This window comes from Diadema setosum, chromosome 7 (genome assembly GCF_964275005.1).
Source record: "Diadema setosum chromosome 7, eeDiaSeto1, whole genome shotgun sequence".
NCBI classification, from domain to species: domain Eukaryota; kingdom Metazoa; phylum Echinodermata; class Echinoidea; order Diadematoida; family Diadematidae; genus Diadema; species Diadema setosum.
In genome coordinates this window covers 31,012,705-31,036,044 of record NC_092691.1, presented here as the reverse complement: position 1 = coordinate 31,036,044, position 23,340 = coordinate 31,012,705, and the positions used below count along the sequence as shown (strand labels likewise).

General features: G+C 40.1%; 1 protein-coding gene across 1 annotated transcript in view; it reads right to left on the bottom strand.

The window, feature by feature from the left end:
* The window catches only part of LOC140230622 (SHC-transforming protein 1-like), a 115,863-nt gene that overhangs the window by 16,659 nt on the left and 75,864 nt on the right, over positions 1-23,340 (bottom strand). Inside the window, exons 9-11 of the mRNA XM_072310762.1 lie at positions 21,654-21,807; positions 18,469-18,769; positions 16,216-16,608 (exon numbers count right to left, since the gene is read on the bottom strand). Of these exons, the coding sequence (XP_072166863.1) occupies positions 16,216-16,608; positions 18,469-18,769; positions 21,654-21,807 (848 nt within the window). The remainder of the gene's footprint in view (positions 1-16,215; positions 16,609-18,468; positions 18,770-21,653; positions 21,808-23,340) is intronic.

Genomic DNA, 23,340 nt, shown 5'->3' with positions numbered 1-23,340 from the left:
AACTTGTGCTGCCTCTCTTGCAGGGGTGTGGAGGAATGGCGATGTCTACACAATGAATTGGCTTTCAGGGAATATCCAATATCCCTGCATCACTTTTTTTCCAATTGAAGTATATGAATATGTGGGGAGTTTTTCTGCAGTTATTTGAAATAATACCTACACATTAATAACATTTCTCACAGTGTTGATCCTGGAGGGAATTTTAATAGAAAACGAGACTAGCTCGCCCACTCTCGAGATAATTTCGCCGAAAGACGCGTGTCCTGGGAATGGGAAGGGGTTGTGACCTGGAGAGAGGAAATGATGAAGAGGAAAGCGGGAGAAAAAAAGGAAGAAAAGGAAAGGGAAAAGGCACTGAAAAGAAGCAGGTTCATGAGATAGATTGAATGCTTAATTGTCTCGGGGAGCATTGAACTTTGCCATCACCAACAGGCCGACTGAAGATTGAGCGAGGAAAGGACAGGAGTACCACATACCCGGGCTTTTCTCCAGTTCTTTCACCTCATTTCTCCTTGTGAATATTCGTGAACTTGGTTGCGGGTGTGTGCGAGAGGGTGCGCGCGTCTGTCTGAAAGTGTCAGTCTGTTTGTGTCGATGTCTGTATGCTTCACTTTACCAGCAAGTGGCATAAAACAGGCTACTTGCATGTACGTGTCAAACAATTTTTAATTTCCTGATGCAGATGGGTGATAGAATTAAGAGATTTTGCCAAAAAGAAGCAAAAATCATCTTTATAAATCATATATGGCATTTGGCATTTTTACAGCTGATCGACAAAGTTACAATGATAATTAACACTTCAAGTCTTTTTGCACAAGTCTGGAATTACTCTAAAATAGACTGTCTCACACATGGAGAGTAGTCTCAGTCTTTCATCCAGGGAATCTGTGGGAGGAAAGATTGACCTCACATGCTCCATTTTTTTTTCTTTTTGACAATTCTGATTTAAATACCGTATGCCATTGAGAGTAGATTCTTGTGGTTTGTTTCATTCAAAGCAAAGCATGCATTATCATTGCTGGATCTCATATTTCACTAGCTATGTATGCCCAAACCAGTACCCTTTACATTTCATCCAAGCTTCATACTAACAAATCTAGTGAATAAGTATGTGTACAACTTCATACATGTGTACAAAAATCTGCTCTATGGCATGCTCTGAAATTTGGGCACGCTGCCAAATTATGGATTGTTACCTAGACCGAAATAACACAGCACGGAAACACCCCCTACATAACTGTAATGACTTATTCTATTTCCGAAAACACACTAATTTGGGTCAATAAGGACATTGAATCATGTATAAATCTTGTTGGACAGATTGACCATCAATCTGCAGCACCCATACCCCAATATACCGGTAGTGTAAAAGGGAAATGGGGAATAGCAATGAAAAAAAAAGGGGTCAACATAAAAGTCATATTATGCATAACATATTGACAGAATGATAGACTAGGTGGGGTTTCTTTACGCACTTTAATTTCGCCACACTGAAGTTTTTGAGGAAAATTAAGAAGAAAACGGGTGACTGATGACTCTATATTTCCTTCTCCCTACCACCTCTGCCCTCCCCCCCCCCCCTTCTCTCTTTCTCCTACAGTCTCTGGTCTGCAAGGAAGAATTGAATTCTTCTAGATCCCATGACACTGGGGGGTCAAGATGGGGGGGGGGGGGACTTTCAATCTTCCTGCCCCAGCCTGCTTCTTTGAGTCCATCAGAGGGGCCCCCGATGAACCAACCACCACAGAAAAAAAAAGGGCAGTGTAATGGATCCTGACAAGTAAGGAGGGAATTCATCGGGAAGTGGGCAGCAGTCAAATACACTACTTGCAACAACCAGCCTTGAGGGAAGGAAAATGGAAGATATTAATTCACTTCAAAATCTCATTATCTGTACCATTTTCCATTTCCTGAAATGCAATTCTGTGTCAAATTTCTCATAGGACCTGAGTGGTACTATGTATCAAAAGAGAAAGGTTTAAAGTGTACCTAGAGGGAAGTACTTGGCTGACAAGAAGAAATAACAAATGATTCAGCCTGCGAAATAAAGAGTGGCTCAACAAGCATTTATCAGCTGTTGAAGTCTCACTTTGGGCTCGCGTCAAAATTTGACAGATATTGTTTTATGCAAATTAACAGCAAACACGCAAAGGTTCCTATACTGTGCTATTAAACATGCGTAAGAAAAAAAAATATACCTTTTCACTATCCCACAACCACTTTATCATGTTTCTCTTCTCTCTCTCTTTCTTTCATTCTTTCATCCAATTTCTCTCTCATTTACCCTGTTGAGGACGGACTGATTTTGTTACAACACGCACTTCCCATAGACACCTGTCCGAGTATACTCGAGACGCGTCCTCAACGGGTTAAGATATATCAGCCATCGCAACATCTCCAAACAAATAACCTGCCCTTCTTGCGCTCAGCTGAGCAGCATACTTTGCCTTCATGGCAGTCATTCCACTCGAGGCAAGCTACTACAAAAATCTTGTGATTTGGGGACTGCTGCTGGCCCTTATGCCACCATGTAATTTGGAATATTTGGGCTCCGCCCCTATAGTCACCAGACTCTTGCGGATCAATCAAACACCAGTGCCACATCAGTACCATGTGCCGGACGAGCACAGAGGCATTTACAGACTGTATACAATGTACAGCACCAAGGCAAATCCAAGTTCTACACCCCCTGCCCTTTCCATCCCAATTAGTTGCAACATCCAACATGTTGATAGCCTCTTTAAAGTGCCATTTTCCTTCTGGTAAAGGGCCCTCTGAGAAACCCAATACCAATATCTCGGGATCGCTTTATGCCCCCCTCCCTCTTCCAAACCCCCATCCTCCTCCCCCTCCCCTCCCCTTCCCAGCACTTTCTCATTTCTCTTTCTGCTCCTGTACAGCTGTGTAACATTCAGCTCCCCAAAATAGTCTTGAATGAACCCATGCCTCTCCCTCTTTTTCCTGTTTTCTATTTGCGTAGCCATCTGAGCTACCTCCCGGTAAAAGGTCGCGCTGCAGATCACTGCATATTGATTTCTCGCCGATTCTACTCATTTCGCCGGTCTTCTATTACCCCCTCCGCGCGGTGCTTGTAGAAAAGCGCATTCTCATCTTTCTGTTCACAGACGCATATATATTTCTCACACGAGACAAAAAATGTCAATAAACACAATCTGCAGGGCCTCATCTGGTGACAATGAAAAACAATAGTGCACTGGCACACAAATCTTCACATTTCTCTAAGAAGAAAGAACAAAACATAGCTAAGTTAAAAGTAATCAAAGCTCACTCTTCCTCTCGCTCTCTCTTAAAGGCATAATTTACCATTTGCAGATGAAACAAAAACCCAGCTTAAGTGCTTCAAAAATGTGAGTTAGGGATAGAAACCACCAATGTAAAAATTTGAATCAGTAAAATTAATGTTAAGTATTGTTGAATATACAAAATGTGAACAATAGTTATTATAAAAGAAAAATGTTTCTAGTCTAAACCGTCTACAGTTACGGTTTATTGAGAAAAATAATGATATCTCCTAATATTTTAGGCTTCAAGGCAAAATTTTTACATGGTAGGATGTTTTGTGATACAACTAGCCTACACATATGCATCAAATGTGATATCTCGAACATTTTTTTAATCACTGCTCCCAAATTACGGTAAACTGTACCTTTAAATACTTTTTTTTTCTCTCCCTCCCTTTTGATACACAAATGCAGTATGAAAAGTCATGCCAAAGGTTTGATGTAAAAACAGGTGCCTATTAAACGAGACTAAATTCTTGTTATTCTAATCGCAAAACCTAGACTATGCCCACACACCTCATTTGAACACGGCACTAAGAAGGCTCTGGAAATAAAATTTAGCATATGATATTACTTTGAATCACAAAAATCCTGCCTTTGCAGTACTGGAAAACCAGAAATTTATGAAAGTGACAAGACGGCGAAAGAGGCCGATGACTCCAATTCACAAGAGTTTAATGCGCTGAATGTTTCTGGGTTTGCAGTACTTTATCCAACCTGCTCCTCTTTACCATGACTGTTGAAAATGCAGTCAATAAACACCAGGGTTCAATATGCCGGATATGGCAATTCCCATTAAAGAATCCAAAGATATGAAAGATATAGAATTCTACACTGAACAACACACTCTGAAATACCAGCTGGCATAGTGCCAAAAGTGGTAAGTTTTGGGGTTTTTTTAATAGTTGAAAAAAAACAAGAACATAAAAGTTTTTTTTTTTTCCAAAGAAAAATCAATTACTGTAACTATATACGAATACGTCACAACACTCCACTATCTTCATAAGGGACAACAGCAACAAACTGATAACATGCTTGTGTGCTTACCCACTGTACTGTATACTGTATGTCACGCATCAAAAAACAGACAGCTCCCTTGTTCTCACTCGCGATGCAGTTTAAACATTTTTGACAAGGCAACACGCCTATCTGGTGAGTTTCTTCTAAGTTTCTTCAAACATAAGCACTTGAATCTCTTTGCAACATGGTCATACGACTGAAACCTACTGTGATTGGATAACACACCGTACATTGTAACTGGCCTGGGGGGATGGGGGGGGGGAGGGGTTGTTGAAGTAAAGAAGAATGAACTGCTTTACAAATCTTTAAAGAGATCATGGGTGTACTTCTGATTGACACACACTTGTAATGCGAGAGTTGGCGATGAGTAACTAAAATAACAGCGAGAGCCGATACTACCACACATACAGAGTGCTGTATCAAGTTGCACCGTTCCTTTCCCCGTCCGTCTTACAACAGCAATGTTCCAAAAGCATGCCTTGTTTTTCCATGAAACAAAAACACTTCACACAGACTTCCTGTAGAAGCAACTCTCATATCTCTGCCATTTATAATTAATTGGGACCTGAAATATGAGTCTCTCAAGAACGAAGATATCTGGATGCTGATGTCACCTCACTGCTATGTCCAAATATGTCAATTAGAAAAGAAAAAAAAAATTCCCGCCAGAATTATAATTTTGCAATTCTTAACCCATTGAGGACGGATTGATTTTGCTACAACACGCATTTCCCATAGACACCTGCCCGAGTATACTCGGGACTCGTCCTCAACGGCTTAAAGGTATCATGAAGTGCTATGCTATATTCTGTGAGCAAAAAGGAAAACAACAACAGCATCACTCCTTACATCTTTAATGAACTGAACATAGAACAGAGTTTGTGAAACCCAGTGACAGAATGAAATTGGAAGAATCAACTCCTTTCCAAGAAGCAAAACCAGAAAATTCTCACCTTGGAATCGGCAAATATTTGTGTTACTGGAGGCAATGTCTGACTGTTATTTGTTTCGTGAATATCGGTCAACTCGCTACATATTTTCGAAAGTAAAAAAGTCACACCATACATGGCATACAAAGCAGCTTCCAAGCAAGATGTAGAACTGGGGGTGGACAAGACCCTGCATGATATATACACCATTTCTTTAATACAACAGGAGGGGATGGGTAGGGGGACGGGTAGGGGGAGGGGAGAGACAAGTTTGAAAAAAAAAAATCTGCAACTTTTTTGGTTCTGATCACATTAAAGGAAGATAGCACATATTCAAAATGAAGCCTTCAACATATTAGTAATTTTCCTTTTTTTTCAAAGGACAATCATGGTCACATGAATATCTGAACATTTAAATTGCAGACACATTCCTTTAAATGAAGAAAAATAAAGGACAGAAACCCCCAATACCCATATCTGTGCTAGGAGATTTTGACACATACACTGTCTCGTCACTGGGGAAATTTCTTTGATTCTGGCTCATCCCTATACTGAATAATTAAAGGGAATTGGAATTCAACCATCCTAAACACTATCAAGTCAGTGTAGCTAGATTAATATGTTTTCACAACTGAACTAATCGGTGCTTCACAAGTCATTACACTTGTCAACGTAATGTATCTGTGCTCATGAATACGTGAATGCATACATGAGCTCTTTCTAATGGACAATCAAAGGAGATCATATTCACTTCACTTAATCTTGACTTGTCTAGGCAACAGGCTTTCATTACAGGAATGACCTGACCACTGAGAGCCTACTATGGATTTTTCTCAGCTATCTTTTTTTTTTTTTCTTTTTTCATGAGAGAGGTTGCAGATGTTTCTTTTGTTACTAATCTCAAGTCTGTGATGAGTTGCAACCACATACATCTGAGGCTATGAATTACCAAGAGACCCGCGGGTCTAGCGCTCACCTGAGTATCGCAAGTTCACCTTTCACGCAGTCACTAATCTAAATTATTCACAGCTCTACTAAAATTTGACCAGGCATTCTCAAGTAGAAGATGAAAATGTACAATAAGGGCCCAAATTTTTCAAGATTCCTTAGTTTGGGGGGATTGGGGCCCCCTGGGGCCCTCTGGGTGGGGCATGGTGCCCATTTTGATAAATTGAGATCCTGACCCCCTAGGGATGCTACCTGCCAAGTTTGACGAAAATCCATCATGAGGTTTTCAGGAAGAAGATAAAAATGTACAATTCAGGCCCCAATTTGGACCTTCCCAACCCCCCCCCCACCCCCAAGAGGGGCACCCCTGGATTTTCTATGAACAAACTTGAAACTACAGTCATTAATGTACTCACTCATAGTATTATCTTAGCTCTTTAACTTCTGATTCTAGAGAAGATTTTTAAAGATTCCTTCATTTTGGGGGGTTTGGGCCCCCCTGGGGCCCCTGGGTGGGGCATGGTGCCCATTTTAACAAATTGAGATCCTAACCCCCTAGGGATGCTACCTGCCAAGTTTGGTGAAAATTGGTCGTGGGGTTCTCAAGAAGAAGATGAAAATGTATAATTTAGGCCCCATTAGGACCCCTCCCCACCCCCCTCCCCTGGGTCCCAAGGGGGGCACCCCTGATTCTGTCATGAACAAACTTGAAACTACAGTCATCAATGTTCTAACTCATAGTATTAACTTAGCTCTATCACTTCTGGTTCTAGAGAAGAAGATTTTTACAGATTCCTTAATTTTTTTTTTTTTTTGGGGGGGGGGGTTTGGGCCCCCCTGGAGGCCCCCTGGGTGGGGCATGGTGCCCATTTTAACAAATTGAGTTCCTAACCCCCTAGGGATGCTACCTGCCAAGTTTGATGAAAATCGGTCTTGGGGTTTTCAAGGAGAAGATGAAAATGTAACAAGTTTACGGACGACGGACGCCGGACGAAGGGCGATCGCAATAGCTCACTTGAGCCTTTGGCTCAGGTGAGCTAAAAAGCCTTGTTTAAAATCTAATGGCCATCCAAGTCTAAAACATAATTTTCTTCCACATGAAAACTGTGTGTCTCCCTTTTCTGGACCAGGGGGTGTTTAACAAAGCTGTTCCTAAAGTTACAAACAACTTAAGAACAACTGGTGATCAGTTCTTGTGTTGAATTACGGAAAGTGTAGCACATCAGAACTGATCACCAATCGTTCTTAAGTCATTTATAACTTTAAGAACAGCTTTATGAAACACCCCCAGTTTGCTTAACTTATGGCAAAATCCCATTCTGGGCTTATACTATAGGGTCTTAAAGTGAATAAGAAGCCATTACCACCTCCACTGCAAATCTCTGATATCTTACAAATTATGGAATTTAGCTCTACATTATGAAATATTGTTTTGTCTTCCAACTTTTTGTAGCTAGACCGTGCCCTTCATAAGAGCATGCCCAATATGTGCTGTATTAACTATTTATGTGCTGAGATACTCAACTGTGACTTTTCATGTTTTATCTTTTTTTTTTTTAAACAATATCTAAACAAGTCTTCCAAACTTGACCTAACTGTAGAGTTAGCCAGCCCATTCAAGTATAACAATGTGCCTCAATTCATCAGGACGGCTATGGTGATACAATAGGAATTAAAAGGGGATAAAGTTTATCTTTATTCATTGACAGTTGGCTTTCAGACATCTGTGCCACTCAGCAAAGAAAGCATGCCCCAGTGTGCATGCCAATCAGTTAACATAGCACGGAAAGGATTAAGGGGCATAATTTCCCCCGTTAATCACTTGCAATAACTTAGCAACCAAAACTAGAGCAAAGTTTGCTTTGTCTCAAGTGTGTGTATGCACAGAAGAAATTAACTCGTGGCACTCTCACAACTTTTGTCATAACTCCATTTTAACTGCCCTTTCCCTTTCATTTTCCACAGCCAGTGCATGCAGGGCGTATGGTGACATACATCCCCAGGTCCACAGTCTTTTTGTGGAAAGTGGTGAGACAGCCCATAACATGAGAGCAGACATATTTCACATAAGGGCCCAGCTTGTCTCAGGCAGAGATTAACGAGCAAAATGTGCAGAGTTACTGCAGGACCTGAGCCACACGAGCCCCTGGGTCTACTAAAAAGCAGGCATGGCAGTATGCTATGTTTTCATCCAGCAATTGGATAGTGATTTCCATCACTGCAGGCAGAGAATTTGATACAATTCTGACAGAGGAGTGGGGACTTGATCCTTATTAAACATATAATAATGATAATCATAATCATATTGGATAGTTTTATTTCATGGTATATAGCAGAGTGTTGCCCTTGTTACTTATCTTTGACTCATGCCAAATATGGCTCTAGCACATGCAATATTTTCTCATATCATTTATACAGGTATAGGATGTCTTAGTGGCGCATTAAAAACGCATATTTTTGTCCGCTCAATTTTTACTGTTCAATACGAGAGCGTATATAAGAGTGTATTGAACAAAATGCATAGGCTAATGTATTCATTCCCATAGGCAACAGTTGTTACTGGCCGTTCAATAATACATCATATAACATTTGTCTTGTCAGTGCAATTTGTGCAATATTTACATTAAATTGGATGGCAATGACTGGCATACCACGGAATATTGCACGAGTTAGGGCCAATATTGTTACAGTACGAATCGAGAATGAGTACGACATTGACCCTAAGGAGTGCAATATTCCCTGGTATCCCATGAATTAAAGCCATCCAATGTAATTATTATCATCTATAATCATTATCTACAGATGGCATTAACAGTGAAAAGGTATAACATATATTTTACTAGACTTAAAGGACAAGTTCACCTTCATACACATAAGGATTGAGAGAATGTAGCAATATTAGTAGAACACATCACTGAAAGTTTGAGGAAAATCAGACAATCCGTTGAAAAATTATGATTTTTTGAAGTTTTTGTGCAGTCACCACTGGATGAGAAGACTACTACAGCGTATGATGTCACATGAGTACAACAATATAAGGAAAATATAAAGAGAATTTCACAAAATTTCATCTTTTGAAAAAAGTACAAATTCCCATGACTTGTTACTGACATATGTTATGGGTAATATCATTCCCCCTGCCTTTAGAAAGAGGCAAGTCAAGTGCTCTTTTATCATGCGAAAAAAGTGAAAATATGTTGAATTTTCTTTACATTTTCTTTATACTGTTGTACGCATATGACATCACAAGCTGTAGTAGTCTCCTCATCCAGCATTTCCAACACAAACATTTTAAAAATTCATAACTTTTGCATCGATTGTCTAATTTTCCTCAAACTTTCACTGATGTGTTCTACTAATATTGCTGCATTCTCTCAACCCTTATGTTTATGAAGGTGAACTTGTCCTTTAAGTTGACACTGCACTGAAAAAGGAGTGACTTGCACTGTATTTGTATACTGGAGTATGTAGCACGATGTCTGCGCGCTTGTGAATTGTAACAATTAGAGTTCGCGCACTTACATGTAGTACACACCAAGCATTTATGCACTCAGCAAGTGCTCACGCAACTGATGAGACAATGGAATAAAGTGTATTATTGAACAGCCAGTAACAATGATAGCCTATGGGGAATTAATACATTGGCCTATGCATTTTGTTAAATACATGTATGCTCTTGTATCGAACAGTAAAAATTGAGTGGACAACAATACGCTTTTTTAATGCGCCGCTAAATCTTCCTATAGGGCCTTATTGATAATAATCCCTGGTATCCCATTCATTGCCATCCAATTCAATACTAGCATCTCGCTGTATGCCATCAAAGACTAAAAAGATAATATCAATATGGCAAGGTACATACTTGTAAACATATCATATGATATGTGACCAACACCTACATTTAAAAAGAAAAAGCAAGGAAGAGACACAAAAGAATGCCTACAGGACATAAGATCATGACTTACTCACTAGACGTGTCTTACTTCAGATAAGCAGGTATTTTATCTCCACTCTTTTTGACAGCTTTCCCAATGTCTGTGAAGTATTGCCTATGTGCATTGCAGCACTCTACTGCAGAGTTCAGACTTTGGCATTATATCCAGTCTAATCAAAGGGCCACGGTAACAGTTATAAATGCCTATCCAGAGACACAATAGTCACAGTTACACTACACAGTTTCACTACCCAATACTTTGTTTGGCGTAGTTTGGGTAGAGTGATCGCAAACTTTTCACATAATTACCAGCAAAACTTCCTGCATGAACTTGGGAAGTTTCTCACTTCTCGTGAAACTATGCGTAGTTTTGTTGGTAGTGTGACTGCGTAATCAAACTTCTGGACATTACTGTGAGGTACATCATAAACAACTAGTATGTGTAGTTTCACATAGTGCGTCCACGGGTACTGTTACATTTTTCATTTAAGTCAGAAGACTTGTTGAGGTGAGGCACCTGATTACATCACATCCCAGCAACCCCATTTCTTTGTATCTACAGTGTGTATTTATTCTAATTTTTTTACTATTCACTACTAGTGTTTAAATGTAAATAATTGTCTTTCTTTTGAGCCAATCTTTGTTCACAAACATTTTCTTTGTTTCAGTTGCAAAATTTTCAAAAGGTCAAATTGTTAAATTGCTGATTCTTTATAACTGACAGCATATCTTAAAGTAAAAGTTCTTACATTTTGCTTTTGAACCCATTCCCTACAGGAACTTGGTATACCAGGTTCCTGTAGGGAATGAGTTCCCAAAATGTTGACAGGAGTGTCTGCATTTGTCGCCTAAATGCACAAATTTATTTGTGTTTTGCTGACCAGAAAAATTTCTTTGATCAAAAGAGTAGAGTTTCTTCTAGAAATATCTGTTCTTTTTCTCTGTTCTTTCTAACATACCAGTGCATTTGATTTGCTATAAAACTTGTATGAAGACTTGTGTAGCAATCGAGGCTGAGCTCACTAGATTTTTACTTTCGCTGACCTCATTCGGGAGCCCTTTACATAGTGTAGAACAAAAGAGTTTAATCTCAGGTGCAATCGACATTTCCCATTGTTAAATGGCACATGCAGGTGACTGTAAAAAGGAGATCAGTCATGTACATGTACTGCTTGACTGCTTTTGTTCAGGTGGCCATGGATTACCAACCTGTTCATTCTTTGCTGACGGGCAAAAAGAATCTCGTTTGGGACCTTGAAGGTTCTTGAAGAATTGTGCATGGAATGGGTTAATTTGGGACATTTTCGTAATACTTCTCCTGACATTGTGCACAGTGGATGAATCTAACCATGCTCCATCAAATCTTTCTCCAGAGTAAGAATGCAGTAATATTTGGATTGCCAATTTAGTGAAGACTAATAATAATTCTAAACAACTGAAAATCAAAAGGAAGTGATGGTTTAACCAATGCTCTTTACTGAGGCTGTATGAGCCATGCAGTGCATGACTCTACAGGGCTTAAACGCATCGCAGACACAAATGGGGTACGTGATTGCAAGCATGTCAAAGCTCTCGTAAGGCACGGTCACATTACGAGAAACTACATGTACACATAGTACCCAAGTACACATGCACTTGGGAAGTTTCCCATTTCTCACAAAACTACGCATAGTTTTGTGTAATGTGACGGTGTGCAGCTGAAACTTCTAAAAGTTTGTGACATGATAATAGATCCATTCACATTGTTTGAACACATTGTGTATTCCTTCCTATGCTGTTGTGAGTTTACATCATTTTTTTCTTGTTAGAGACCAAAAATACAAGTAATTTCATATCATTCAAACTATATATAATTTTGTCTGTGGTGTGACTGCATGCTGAAACTTCTGAAAGTTATTTGGAAATAAACTACTTGTAATGTAGTTTTGAGTTTATATGCGAGTTTATATATGAGTTATACGAGTTTATATGGGTTGTAGCCTCATTTTTTTCAAACATGCCATCATGGTCATGACAGGTGTGATAAAAACTACACATGGAACACAGGAATGTGAATATCTGGACATTTAGATAGCGGTTGCTAACATGGACAAACCTTTGCTGCATGTTTAGTGTCTAATCATGTCTAGTGCGTAGAGAAAACCACAAAAAGAGACTGTGTTGCCAACGAGGAAAGGTTGGAAAAAAGGAGAACGCTCTATACTTCAAAAATTATACAATAATAACAATTTAGCATGTACATGTACATCTTCACCTTTCTGCAACTTAGCACTGACTGATAATGTAGAAATAAACAAGCAAGCAATCAAATACACACAAGTAAGTCAGCAAACAGGTAAACAGCCATACAGACATGCATCTTCTTCATGCTAGCAAACTGCACTAACATTCAAGGAAAAGCAGAGCTCGGGTTAGAAACAACAATGCAAAGTAAAAAAAAAAAAAAAATACCACTAAGTAAAAATCAAACATACATGTACATGCAGTGTTAGTATCACGGTAATGTGCGTCATCTCCTCACTGAGGTGCCACTTTAATCAAATTCGCACATTTTGTACACAAATAGAACATGAAAGGTAGAAACTGACAAACATCTGTTAGAAGGTGAAATAGGCTGAAGAGTCTGGAATTTAGAGCACAAGGCACAAGTCAAGGAAAGACATATTTCACATGATTCACAGGAGCATATTGTGGGGCATAATTTTATGTTTCAGTGAGTTACATGTGCACATCTCTGCTAGTATTTAACTTTAGCCATGGCTCGACACTAACTTTTTTGTTTGGTGGCCCGATGGGGCCACCAAAATCATAAATTTCTTATTTTTGGTGGCCCGAGAGAAAAATTTGGTGTCCCGAAAAAAACCCCAATAAAAACATTAACAGTCCTTTTTTTTTCAATGAGTCAAATATTTAAGATTTATGATAGTAAGAATTAGAAGTTGGACATATCTACTCATAAAACTTGCAACATTCACTCTCAGGCATTCATTCAGTCCTTTTCATCCATCCTTTGAACAAATTTAACTGCTAATTTTTGGTGCAAAAAGTTACGAATTTATTGACGTACTTTGGTGGCCCGAGGCGGGCCACCAAATTTGCCCATTTTTGAAATTTGGTGGCCCGACTTTCATTTTTGGTGGCCCTGGGCCACCGGGCCACCGTTAGTGTCGAGCCCTGCTTTAGCAATTTAGATCTGCCTCGAATTATAGCCTAATAAGCCAAATAGGGAAACAATAGCACAAGAGGAAACAACTGTATGCAAAAGAAAAGCAAAAAAAGTATCAATATCAATCCATACTTTATATCATAGACAGAATCAAAGCCTAAGTTTTGTGGGCTTTTCATGTGAGGATTTCACAGTTTTATATCAATAAACAGATGTGCTTGTAGCTGTGCTGCCTTGCGTGTTTCATTATTCCTTTAAATTTTGGACTTATACTCTTTTTGACACGGAAATAGAAACTCTTCTATGCCATCCCCAACCATGGATCACCAATGAACTTCTTTTATTTTTCATCAACTAAATTGCTCACAATCTAGAAAGAAATCCCCCCCCCCAAAAAAAAAAATGGATTTATCAAGATCTTGAAAATTGAGTGGCCTTCACTTTTTTCCCTCCTCTTTTGCGGGGGGGGGGGGGGGGGGGGGGTATCTCTGTGAACACAATAAGGGATGTATTACCCCTTTGAATCAATTGTGATTCCCTCCTTCTAGATCATCCTTACCATGTTTGGCAAGAATCTATTCATGTATTTTTCAGGAAAAGGATGAAGATGTTACAGGGTTCATGAATGATGCATGAGTGATAATGGAATGAAAATTATTTTAAAAAAAAGGAATAATCCTACTTGGAAATGCTGTGCAATATCAATAATTTCAAGTCCCATCTGAATTGTGGAGGCATAGAAAAACTGTTTCATTTACGGCTGCTGAGCAGATGTGGTCTGCTAATTCTTTGCACAGAGGATATTTGCCAAACACTTGCATTCACAGCTCTGAAGTACCTTATTCATTTCACTGCAGACAAAGATAGGCTATTGAATAGTTAACGGCTCCTCATCACAATTTTCGAGGGTACTTCAAATTTTCTGTGGAATCTGATTTTATGTGCTTCAAGCATTACCATGGCAATGGCCATTTTCAAGACTGTGAGCAGTCAGTGTGGGAACTTTGTGTACTCAGTCACCTGTGTTGTGTTTTGATACAGATGTGCTCTATTTTTTCCTCAAACAGCAATTCAAACAAAGTTGTAGCAACAGAAAATATCATGTCACGACCAAGATTTTGATGGCAAACAAAGTCTTAACTTGAAAAAGCCATACTCGGACATTTCTTTCATGTCTTTACATTGTCTCATTATAAATATATGTTAGCATCTGAAAATTCAAGCATCACCACGGCAACAGCCACTTTGAGCATTTCTGTGACCTGGAATGACAAGGATTTTGACTGCAATTAACTGATAAGTCACTTTTATTGCATTTTAATACTGAATACTTGTAAATGTATGTTATCTTCACTTAAATCAATTGCCCTACCAACAGGTAACAAAATCATTTATAACTTTGGCAGCAAGCAAATTCATGTTCAGCACCTTAAAATCGAGGGAAGAGCACTTAAAATCAGATTCTACAAAATATCTTTAGTATTCTGGCAACTTGCCAATTGCTACAATCTGTTTGATATTTTTGTATCTTTTCTCTGAATTTGAATAATGCCAGCCCACCTTGCAGATGCTTATATGTGAGTTTCTATTGCTACTCAATCAAATAAAAGAACAGTGTGGACGGAGGACTTTTTCTTTGATGTACTAGGACCAAAAAAGAAAAAAACAAAACAAAACAATGTAACAAGCAGCACTTATGAAGTTTATGTAATGAAACCTTGACTGTCTGTCTGTCTGTTTGTTTGTTTTTGTTCCTGGACAATGTGGACAGAATTTCATTTCATAGATTGGTCACCCCAAAATAATCCTGCACAAATGTTCTGCCTAACGGCACAAGCACAGCTACTCCGACTGATGAAGACTCCATTCAATAGATTGATCACTCCAAAATAATCCTGTGCAAATGTTATGCCTCATGGCACAAATGCAGCTCCTCCGAGAGATGAATATCACCACAAAGACGTTGAGGCACAGACTCTCATGGGGAAGACTGTAGCAAATATCCATCTCAAAGTTGAAGGAAACTTGCTATCATGTTAAATGAGTATTGCAAAGTTTGAAGCGTTTTGAAAAAGTGTGCGAGAATAAGCAGGCTTTAGAAAGTGCTTGAGTTATGAGATAGCAAGCATTCTTCAGTCTCTGAAGCATGGATAGGATGTACGGCATTAGACAATGTCTTTGATAAGAGAACTGAAAAAAAAAAGTGATATGTGAACAAGATTATATGGGAATCAAATCATAAAAACAAGTAATCTTACATCTTTTCTATGCAGCATGAATGTAACAACAAATTGTTTGACTTCACAGTCCATGTACTACTGGGGTACATCTTTTTTTTTCTTTTTCTTTTTTCTTTTTGAAGTCTGCTATTAACCCGTGGAGGACGAGTCCCGAGTATACTCGGGCAGCTGTCTATGGGAAATGCGTGGCATAGCAAAATCAGTCTGTCCCAAACAGGTTAAGGCACTTGCACTGAAAACCGACACACAAGTATTGCAGCCCTAACATTGATGCTTGGCAAGAAAATAATCATTTTGATAAGGGCAAAATAGCCACATGCACTTTTTTTCTTATCTAGAAAATGGCAAGTTTCAGATGCTGCTTCTTTTTCTGATCATGCGTGCAAATCTAGCAACTTTGACATACATTCATTAAGTCATGGTAGTAGTATCATTAAACACATATGAGTAATGACAGATGTATAAATACAAATCCCTGAAAATGAAAAATATGACTTCTCAATGGTCACACATCTAGAAAGGGGAAAAAAAAATAAAATTCAATGTTAAATAATGGAGAAATGCATCTCACTAATAGATGAGATGAATGAACTGAAAATCAAATCAAAACAAACAGAATGGAAAAACAGGGATCTGTAACGAGAAGATGAATGAGATGAGAGATGGGCATGCATACGTGCATATTCGTATGGGTTCTCTGTGCCATGCACGTCATCGTATTCATTCAGCACGTCATTCAGCACTTCGACGTCAACATCGTCGTAGGCGAGATCACCACCTTTGTGCAGCACCACCGACTTGCTCTGCTTGAAGCTGTTGAGCATGCGCAGGTTGTCGTAGCCGGACTCCACCAGCTTCTGCCACTCGGGGCTGGAGACGAGGTTCTGGTACTGGGCGAGCTCGGCCGCGGTGAGCTTCCGCGACAGATCCACCTCCTCCTTGGACGGCGGGTTGTCGTAGAGCGAGGGCGTCCTGCGCTTCTCCTTGACGGACGACTTCTTGATGGGGACATTGTTGTTGAGGGGACTGTGTGTGGGGCTTAGCTGGGGTGAAGGACTATTGTGTCTTGCTAATGATGGAAGGAAGGTAGGATAAGCGGACAGGAAGAGGGAAGGACAGGTTAGACAGCAGATGGACAGAAGGAACAGCACAACAAACCGAGCTTTACAAGTCTACAGACTAACCAAATTTTTTTCAACATCACGTTATATCACAAAACGAGCACAAGTACATGTATACAACAAAAACATGACCTTCACACATAATCAAAAAGGTTACAAAAAGCCACAGCATAATGAAGAGAAATTTCTACATGAAGAGTTGGATATTTCTTTGGTAAGAGAAGAATAAATGTTAAGAACAACGAAAGAGTAAATATTATAAGATTGGTGGCATAACATGATGATATGGCCTTTACAGCATATGCATAGGGAGACTGACTGCAAGTATGAATTGACCATCCCTTGATTAATATTTCAGAGGGAGTGAGTGTCGGAAAGAAAGGAGAAAAGAGAGTCAAGAGGAGAAAGAAAAGGAGCTAGAGAAAGAATGAATCTCTGCATGGCCTTTCACTCCACATCCCAGATATGCAGCTTTGTCTCTGTCACCTTGCATGACTCTACAAGCTAACTATTTGGTCTCTGCCACTAGATGGCGCTGTTAATGTTACTGATGACTGCAATGTAGGATTTGGGTTGGGAGTTTTGTTCCCTTTCTTCCCATTCTAATATACAAACTTTCTCACTTAAAAAAAAAAAGTGAATTGGTATTTCCCTGGAAAAACTATAATCTTGATGATTACCAGACAGCAATTTTTTCATAAACCCAAATATTCTGCATTATTGCAATGCACATTCAGTCCATTATCATCATGTGTTTCCCACATTAAACCAATGGGGGAACAGGAGAGAAATTACCAGTATAAAGGTGGCTGGCTCTGCTCATACATTACCTTAAAGCAACCCTTCCATATCACATACAAAGCTTCATCTTTAAGAAATATGAAAATCTTCAAAAAGGGTTGGCTTTGTTGACACCTCAAGGTCTATGTCAAAACAATTTTTTCTCCCCATTTTTTTTTTAATGAGTTTTCCATATCATTATTATTTTTTTTTTGCATCTGTGCTGCAGGCTGTACAATTCTGATCGATTCAAACAGGCAAAAGCTGTGGATATTTTGTTTCTTTTATCACTTCTGATACAAAGTGTGAAGACAGTGATCTGGAGATACTGCAAAAGAAACACTGCCTACAATTTAAACAATGATATACATTGCAGCAAATGCAAAATCTTATGTCAGAATGATATGAACGAGACATTTATGCCAGTGTTAACTTTTTTGTTCTTGTTTTGTTTTTGCTCGGAGGGTGGGGTCAAATATGTGGACATGAAGGGTCAGAGAGTGCATTGCCATATCTTTAGCCTGCCATATTGTACATATAGGCATAATGAATTCTGTACTTGAGGTTGTGGGAAAAGAGGATGCTAGGGATATGCTGGTTTTGCAAGAAAGACACACATGTGACTGAGCATGCTACTCTAATGTGCACACAAAAGCAAGAGTCAAATGGGATAGTTTTTGAAAGAGTACTTGCCACAGTAGGCACTTTAACTTCACACCATGCGAGAAAACATTACATAGAACCACATGAACCTCTATTGGTGATACTCCCGTTAACGATATAAACACACTAAGGTGCGCTCAAATAGTGACTTTGAATAGACATTGTAAGTACTATAAGCATGGACACGACACACGCACACCAATTATGCCTCTATATAAATTTACATTCTAACACACTAAATCTACGCACAATACATATAGGGGTTGCTTTAAAGAAAGGATGATATCACATAGGGGAATATAGTTCTGAGGAGTATATTGATGTACTGATTGGTGAGAAAGGGCAGAGGAAGGATCTTTGCTTACATGATTTCTGCAAGGGGTTGTCCAGACCTGGAATGTTGGTCCTGGACGGACTAGGAGAGCCAGCTGTCGCTCCGTACACGGCGGGCTCACTGTCGATGTCTATCAACCGCCCCGTGACGGGCTGCGGCAGCTGCCCCATCCTCGTGTTGTTGGGCGGCTGCGTGAAGGGTGTGATGTTATTGTCGTAGTACGGTGGGGGGTTGGGGGTGTACCCGGGCGGCGGCCCCATGGGGGTACCGGCAGGAGACGCGGAGGCCCCCGACAATTGCTGCGCCAGGAGTTCTGTGTAAGGTTGCTGGGGCTGCATACAGAGGGACAGACGGAGGAAAGGTACAAAAGAAGGAGAGAAAATGGTTGAGAATAAGTGTAAACTGGATATATCGCTTCCTCTGGTGGGAATAGTTTTCGTTCAGCTGCTGAATGACTCTGGGTAGCGTTGCCATGGTGATATCTTGGCAGGGAAGCCAGGTGAGGGGCCCGGTAGAAGAACATGCCAACCAAGTGCCAACAGCAGTAAGAATAAAGACAGAGCACAGATGAAATGCTGTGGGCTTTTTTAAACTATACATACGAAGTGGACACAACATATTAACAATACCTTTCACAAAATACACACAGTACACAGACTTTGATAGTCTGTTGTTTGTTTGATGTAGGCCTACATACTGTCAGACATCATTCTTTTTCTTAAGCTGGTTCTCCACATTCAAATTTAATGGTCTTGAAAGTTCTACTTAAACCTATTTATCTAAAAGACATTGACATACTGGTACTACACATATCTGGATCTGACATTTCTGAATCTAAAAGAAAAGAAGTCTGTATTCAGATTGTTTTATCTTAAGACAACCAGACCTTTTGTCGGACCCCTCATAAGGATAGGCTTACCATTTAAGAAAGTGAACTAGAACTCAAGCATACCCTCCAGTCACAAGACAGATAATTCATGCCAATTTATCTACCAAAAAGTGTATACAAATTCTTTGAAAACCATGAAACAATAAACATGTAACTGTTTTCACTAAACGCACCCACGGGATTGACATTGTTTGTATTCTCAGATCCACAAAGGACGACTCTTGGATCATCTACAGATTGCATTCTCACACAACAATACCTCTGATTTACATCACATCCATTCTCCAACTGTTATTAAAGTCATTCAGTTCTGAACCAAGAAAAAGTTAGAAGCAAAGCGAAACGAAACAAAAACCAAACAACATTTTGTTGACATTTTTCTACATTTTTAGACATAACAAGTGGTATCTCTGTTTGACATACCATGGGAAACTGTAATTCTTAGCCTCCACACATTCAAATGCAATGACATACTACGGTAGAATGTTTGGCAAACATTCCTTTCAAATTTCGTTCTTGTCGGTCAAAGAACTATAATTTTTGGAGTGGGGTCTTCAGCCCTAAACCTTTGAGTAATACTTTGAAACCTAAAATGGAGTCTTTTGGCCTCCATTCATAATCTACAGAGTATCATCGTTTATTCTTTTGGTGGTCAAAATCCCGGTCCCCTTTCCTTGATGATAAGATGATTAGAAGATTTTGATCGCAAAATGGGATAAGAACCATTTTAAAAAACATTTTAAAGTGAATCCATTGTCAGGAAGAGCAAAATAAAACCGTTTCCAGTGATGCCTCACTTGTTACATAACAAGGAATACTCTCGCAACTGATTGACAAATTGCCCTATTAGGAATATTCCTGGAGGTACGATTAAAAATATCTCATATTTTTCTCATCATTTTCTTTGTTTTTTTATCAAAGCAAATTTAATAGCAAATGTCTCATATTGTCAAGAACGGAGTTAACTCTTTTTTGCGATCAAACTCTTCATCTATTCCTTTCTAACTTTGGTAAACATCTTCTTATCCTTTGTTGCAATGTTTTCAGGGGAAAAGGGTGAGGAAAAAGGAGTAGAGGGAGGGGAGGGTGAAGAAGCAGGGGAGACCCTCACATCACAAGTCCTGTCATCGTGATAGAGAGAAAGAAAAGAAGTACTGTGGGATAGTGACCATGGGTTCAGCTGGTATGTACTGTTCTGATGGAGGTAAGTGGGATAGAAAAGAAGTGGAAGGAGGTATCCTACAATGCTAACCATGGGTCCAGCTGGGAGGTTGGGATAGAAAAGGAAATGAGGTACTGTAATATACTGATGAGTCCAGTTGTTATTTACTGTTCTGAGGGAGGACACTGAGATAGAAGAAAAAGGGAAGGGTTATTATAAGATGCAATGTACTAATTATGGGTCAAGCTGGTATTTAATATCCTGAGAGAGTGAGTTTGGGTAGAAGGGAAAGGGAAGGAGGTACTGTAAGATACAAACTATGGGTCCAGCTGTTATTCACTACAGTTGGGATGGAGGAGGTTGGGATAGAAGAGATGAGGGGAGGAGGCACTGTGGGATAGTATACAAATGATGCACAGGACAGAGTGGATCCATGAGAAATGGATGCGCAAGTTTAACTTTGGAACTGTTTAAACCCACGAGCGCAGCAAGTGGGTTTTAGACTGTTCCAAAGTTAAACGAGAGCATCCAATTCTCACTGATCCACAAAATAGGCCTGTGCATTACTTGTGTTATAAAATAGGCTCGTAAATTCATGAAATACAACCATTTTCCCCATCATACGTTTGGTACACCAACTACACTATACAAGACTTGAGTCATGCATTCAGATTTTACCGGATGCACGGCTCAGTGTGGATCAGTAAAAATCAATGCATGACAATTGACCGATCAGATTGCAGAGATTCTGAAGTGTACTGTCCTGAGGGAAGAGAGCAGGGTATAAGAGAAGGGAAAGGAGGTATCATAGAATACTAACCATGGGTCTAGCTGGGAGATACTGTCCTGAGTGAGGGGGTTGGGATAGAAGAGAAAGGGAATGAGGTACTGTAATATATTTATGAGTCCAGCTGGTGTGGATGTACTGTCCAGAAGGAGGGGGTTATAAGGTAAAAGAAAAAGGCAAGGAGATACTGTAAGATACTTACCATGGGTCCAGTTAGTATTGACTGTAATGAGGGAGGGGGTCAAAGCAGAAGAAAAAGGGAAGGTGGTACTACAAGATAATAATCGTGCATCCATCTGGTATATGTATGTGATATCCTCAGACAGTGGGTTTGGGTAGAAGAAAAATGCAATGAGGAACAGTGTTGAAGATACTAACCATTGGCCCAGCTGGCATGTACTGTCCTGATGATGGGGGTGGGGGCACTCCTCTGCTGCTCTGGAGGTCAACTGTGAGCTTGCTGATATCGTTGTAGTAGTCAGGATCATCTCCCCATGCTGACTCTGCAGTCTGGAAAATGGGGTTCTCCATTCTGGGAGAGGGTGGAGCAATGCAAAGGAAGAGAAAAAACACAAGGTTAGCTGGTGATGAAGCTCTTTTACCATCAACTTTGAAACAATATCATTGATCATGCATTGGTATACACTGTAATGCACCGACACAATTATACACACACATATTCCACACTGTGGCTTCAGACCAAGCTGCAGCACTGTAGAAACGGTCTTTACAGGGAAGCAAGTCCACGGGAAGTGCTTAGAGCAGAACCTAGATTTAAACATTGTCTCCTTCTTTCAGGGGCCCTCTGGGCAATTCTTGTGAAGTTTGGCTGCCTAAGAAAGTTTGTGAAGCTCATCCTTCTTTTCCATAATGGAATGATAGGTCTCGCCCTATCAAACGGTGAAGCTTCAAAGCCTTTTTAAGCCTCCAATGGAATGAAACAGGGCCGTGTACTGGCACCTGTCCTCTTCCACCTCTTCTTCACTTAGGTGCACAACCACGCTGAACAGGACCTTAAACACAGGGTGTACTGGTACCTGACATACAGACTGGATGGCTCGCTCTTTGACCTGCTGAAGCTGAGTGCCAGGACAATGACTGTTGAGTGATTCCTGCTAGGAGCACTTTGTGCTGATGACCATGTCTTCATGACGCATTCGGAGTCTGACCTCTTAGCCATCGTTAACTCATTGAGGACGGGCTGATTTTGCCACAACATACATTTCCCATAGGCCCCTGCCCGAGTATACTCGGGACTCGTCCTCAACTGGTTCACAGATTTGCTGAAGTGGGTGGATTCCTTGGCCTCCAGACTAGCCTTGGTAAGACAGGAGTTCTCCAGTTTCTACCAGGAACCACACCAACCCCTCCCAATCATCTCCCCCAATGAAGGCACTCACTTCAAGGCCATTGACCAGTTCAAATACCTTGGGTGCATCATATATTCCGATGGTCCCGAGGACAAAGAGACATCTGTGCACATCAGCAAAGCAAGTCAGTTGTTGGTTCATCTTCCCTCGCCTGTCTTGAACCACACAATAACCTACGCTGGAAACCCAGATCAATGTGTACAGAGCAGCAGTCCTCACAAGCGTGTCTCATGGTTGTGAAACTTCTAATTCACTATAGAAAACACACTAAGCAGTTTGAGTAGTTCCACACTAGAGCACTGGAGCAATCCTGGGGGAGAAAATGGCAGGACCGAATAACAAACTCAGAAGTCCTGGATGGAGCAGGTCTCCGAGAACTGCGGGAGGAGTGGGTTAATAAGCCAATATCATACATGTACATCCCTACAATGTAAATATTCTCTCGAAGACACTGCAACAGAAAGTTCATGCAAGGGGGTTTAATGGGTTGCAACTGGCTCATCAAATTCTCCTTATCACCATATAAACGTAAAGATTTCGTTGCCAGTGGTCGAGTCCGTACGATGGCCGCACGCTGCATGCAAATGAATGACATGATCTCACGCACCCACATGCAACACATGGAGGTCAAGCTGAAGCGCAATGTCAGCGTTCACTTGTCCATTACTGGTAATGCGGAGTTACTGTGCAGCAGG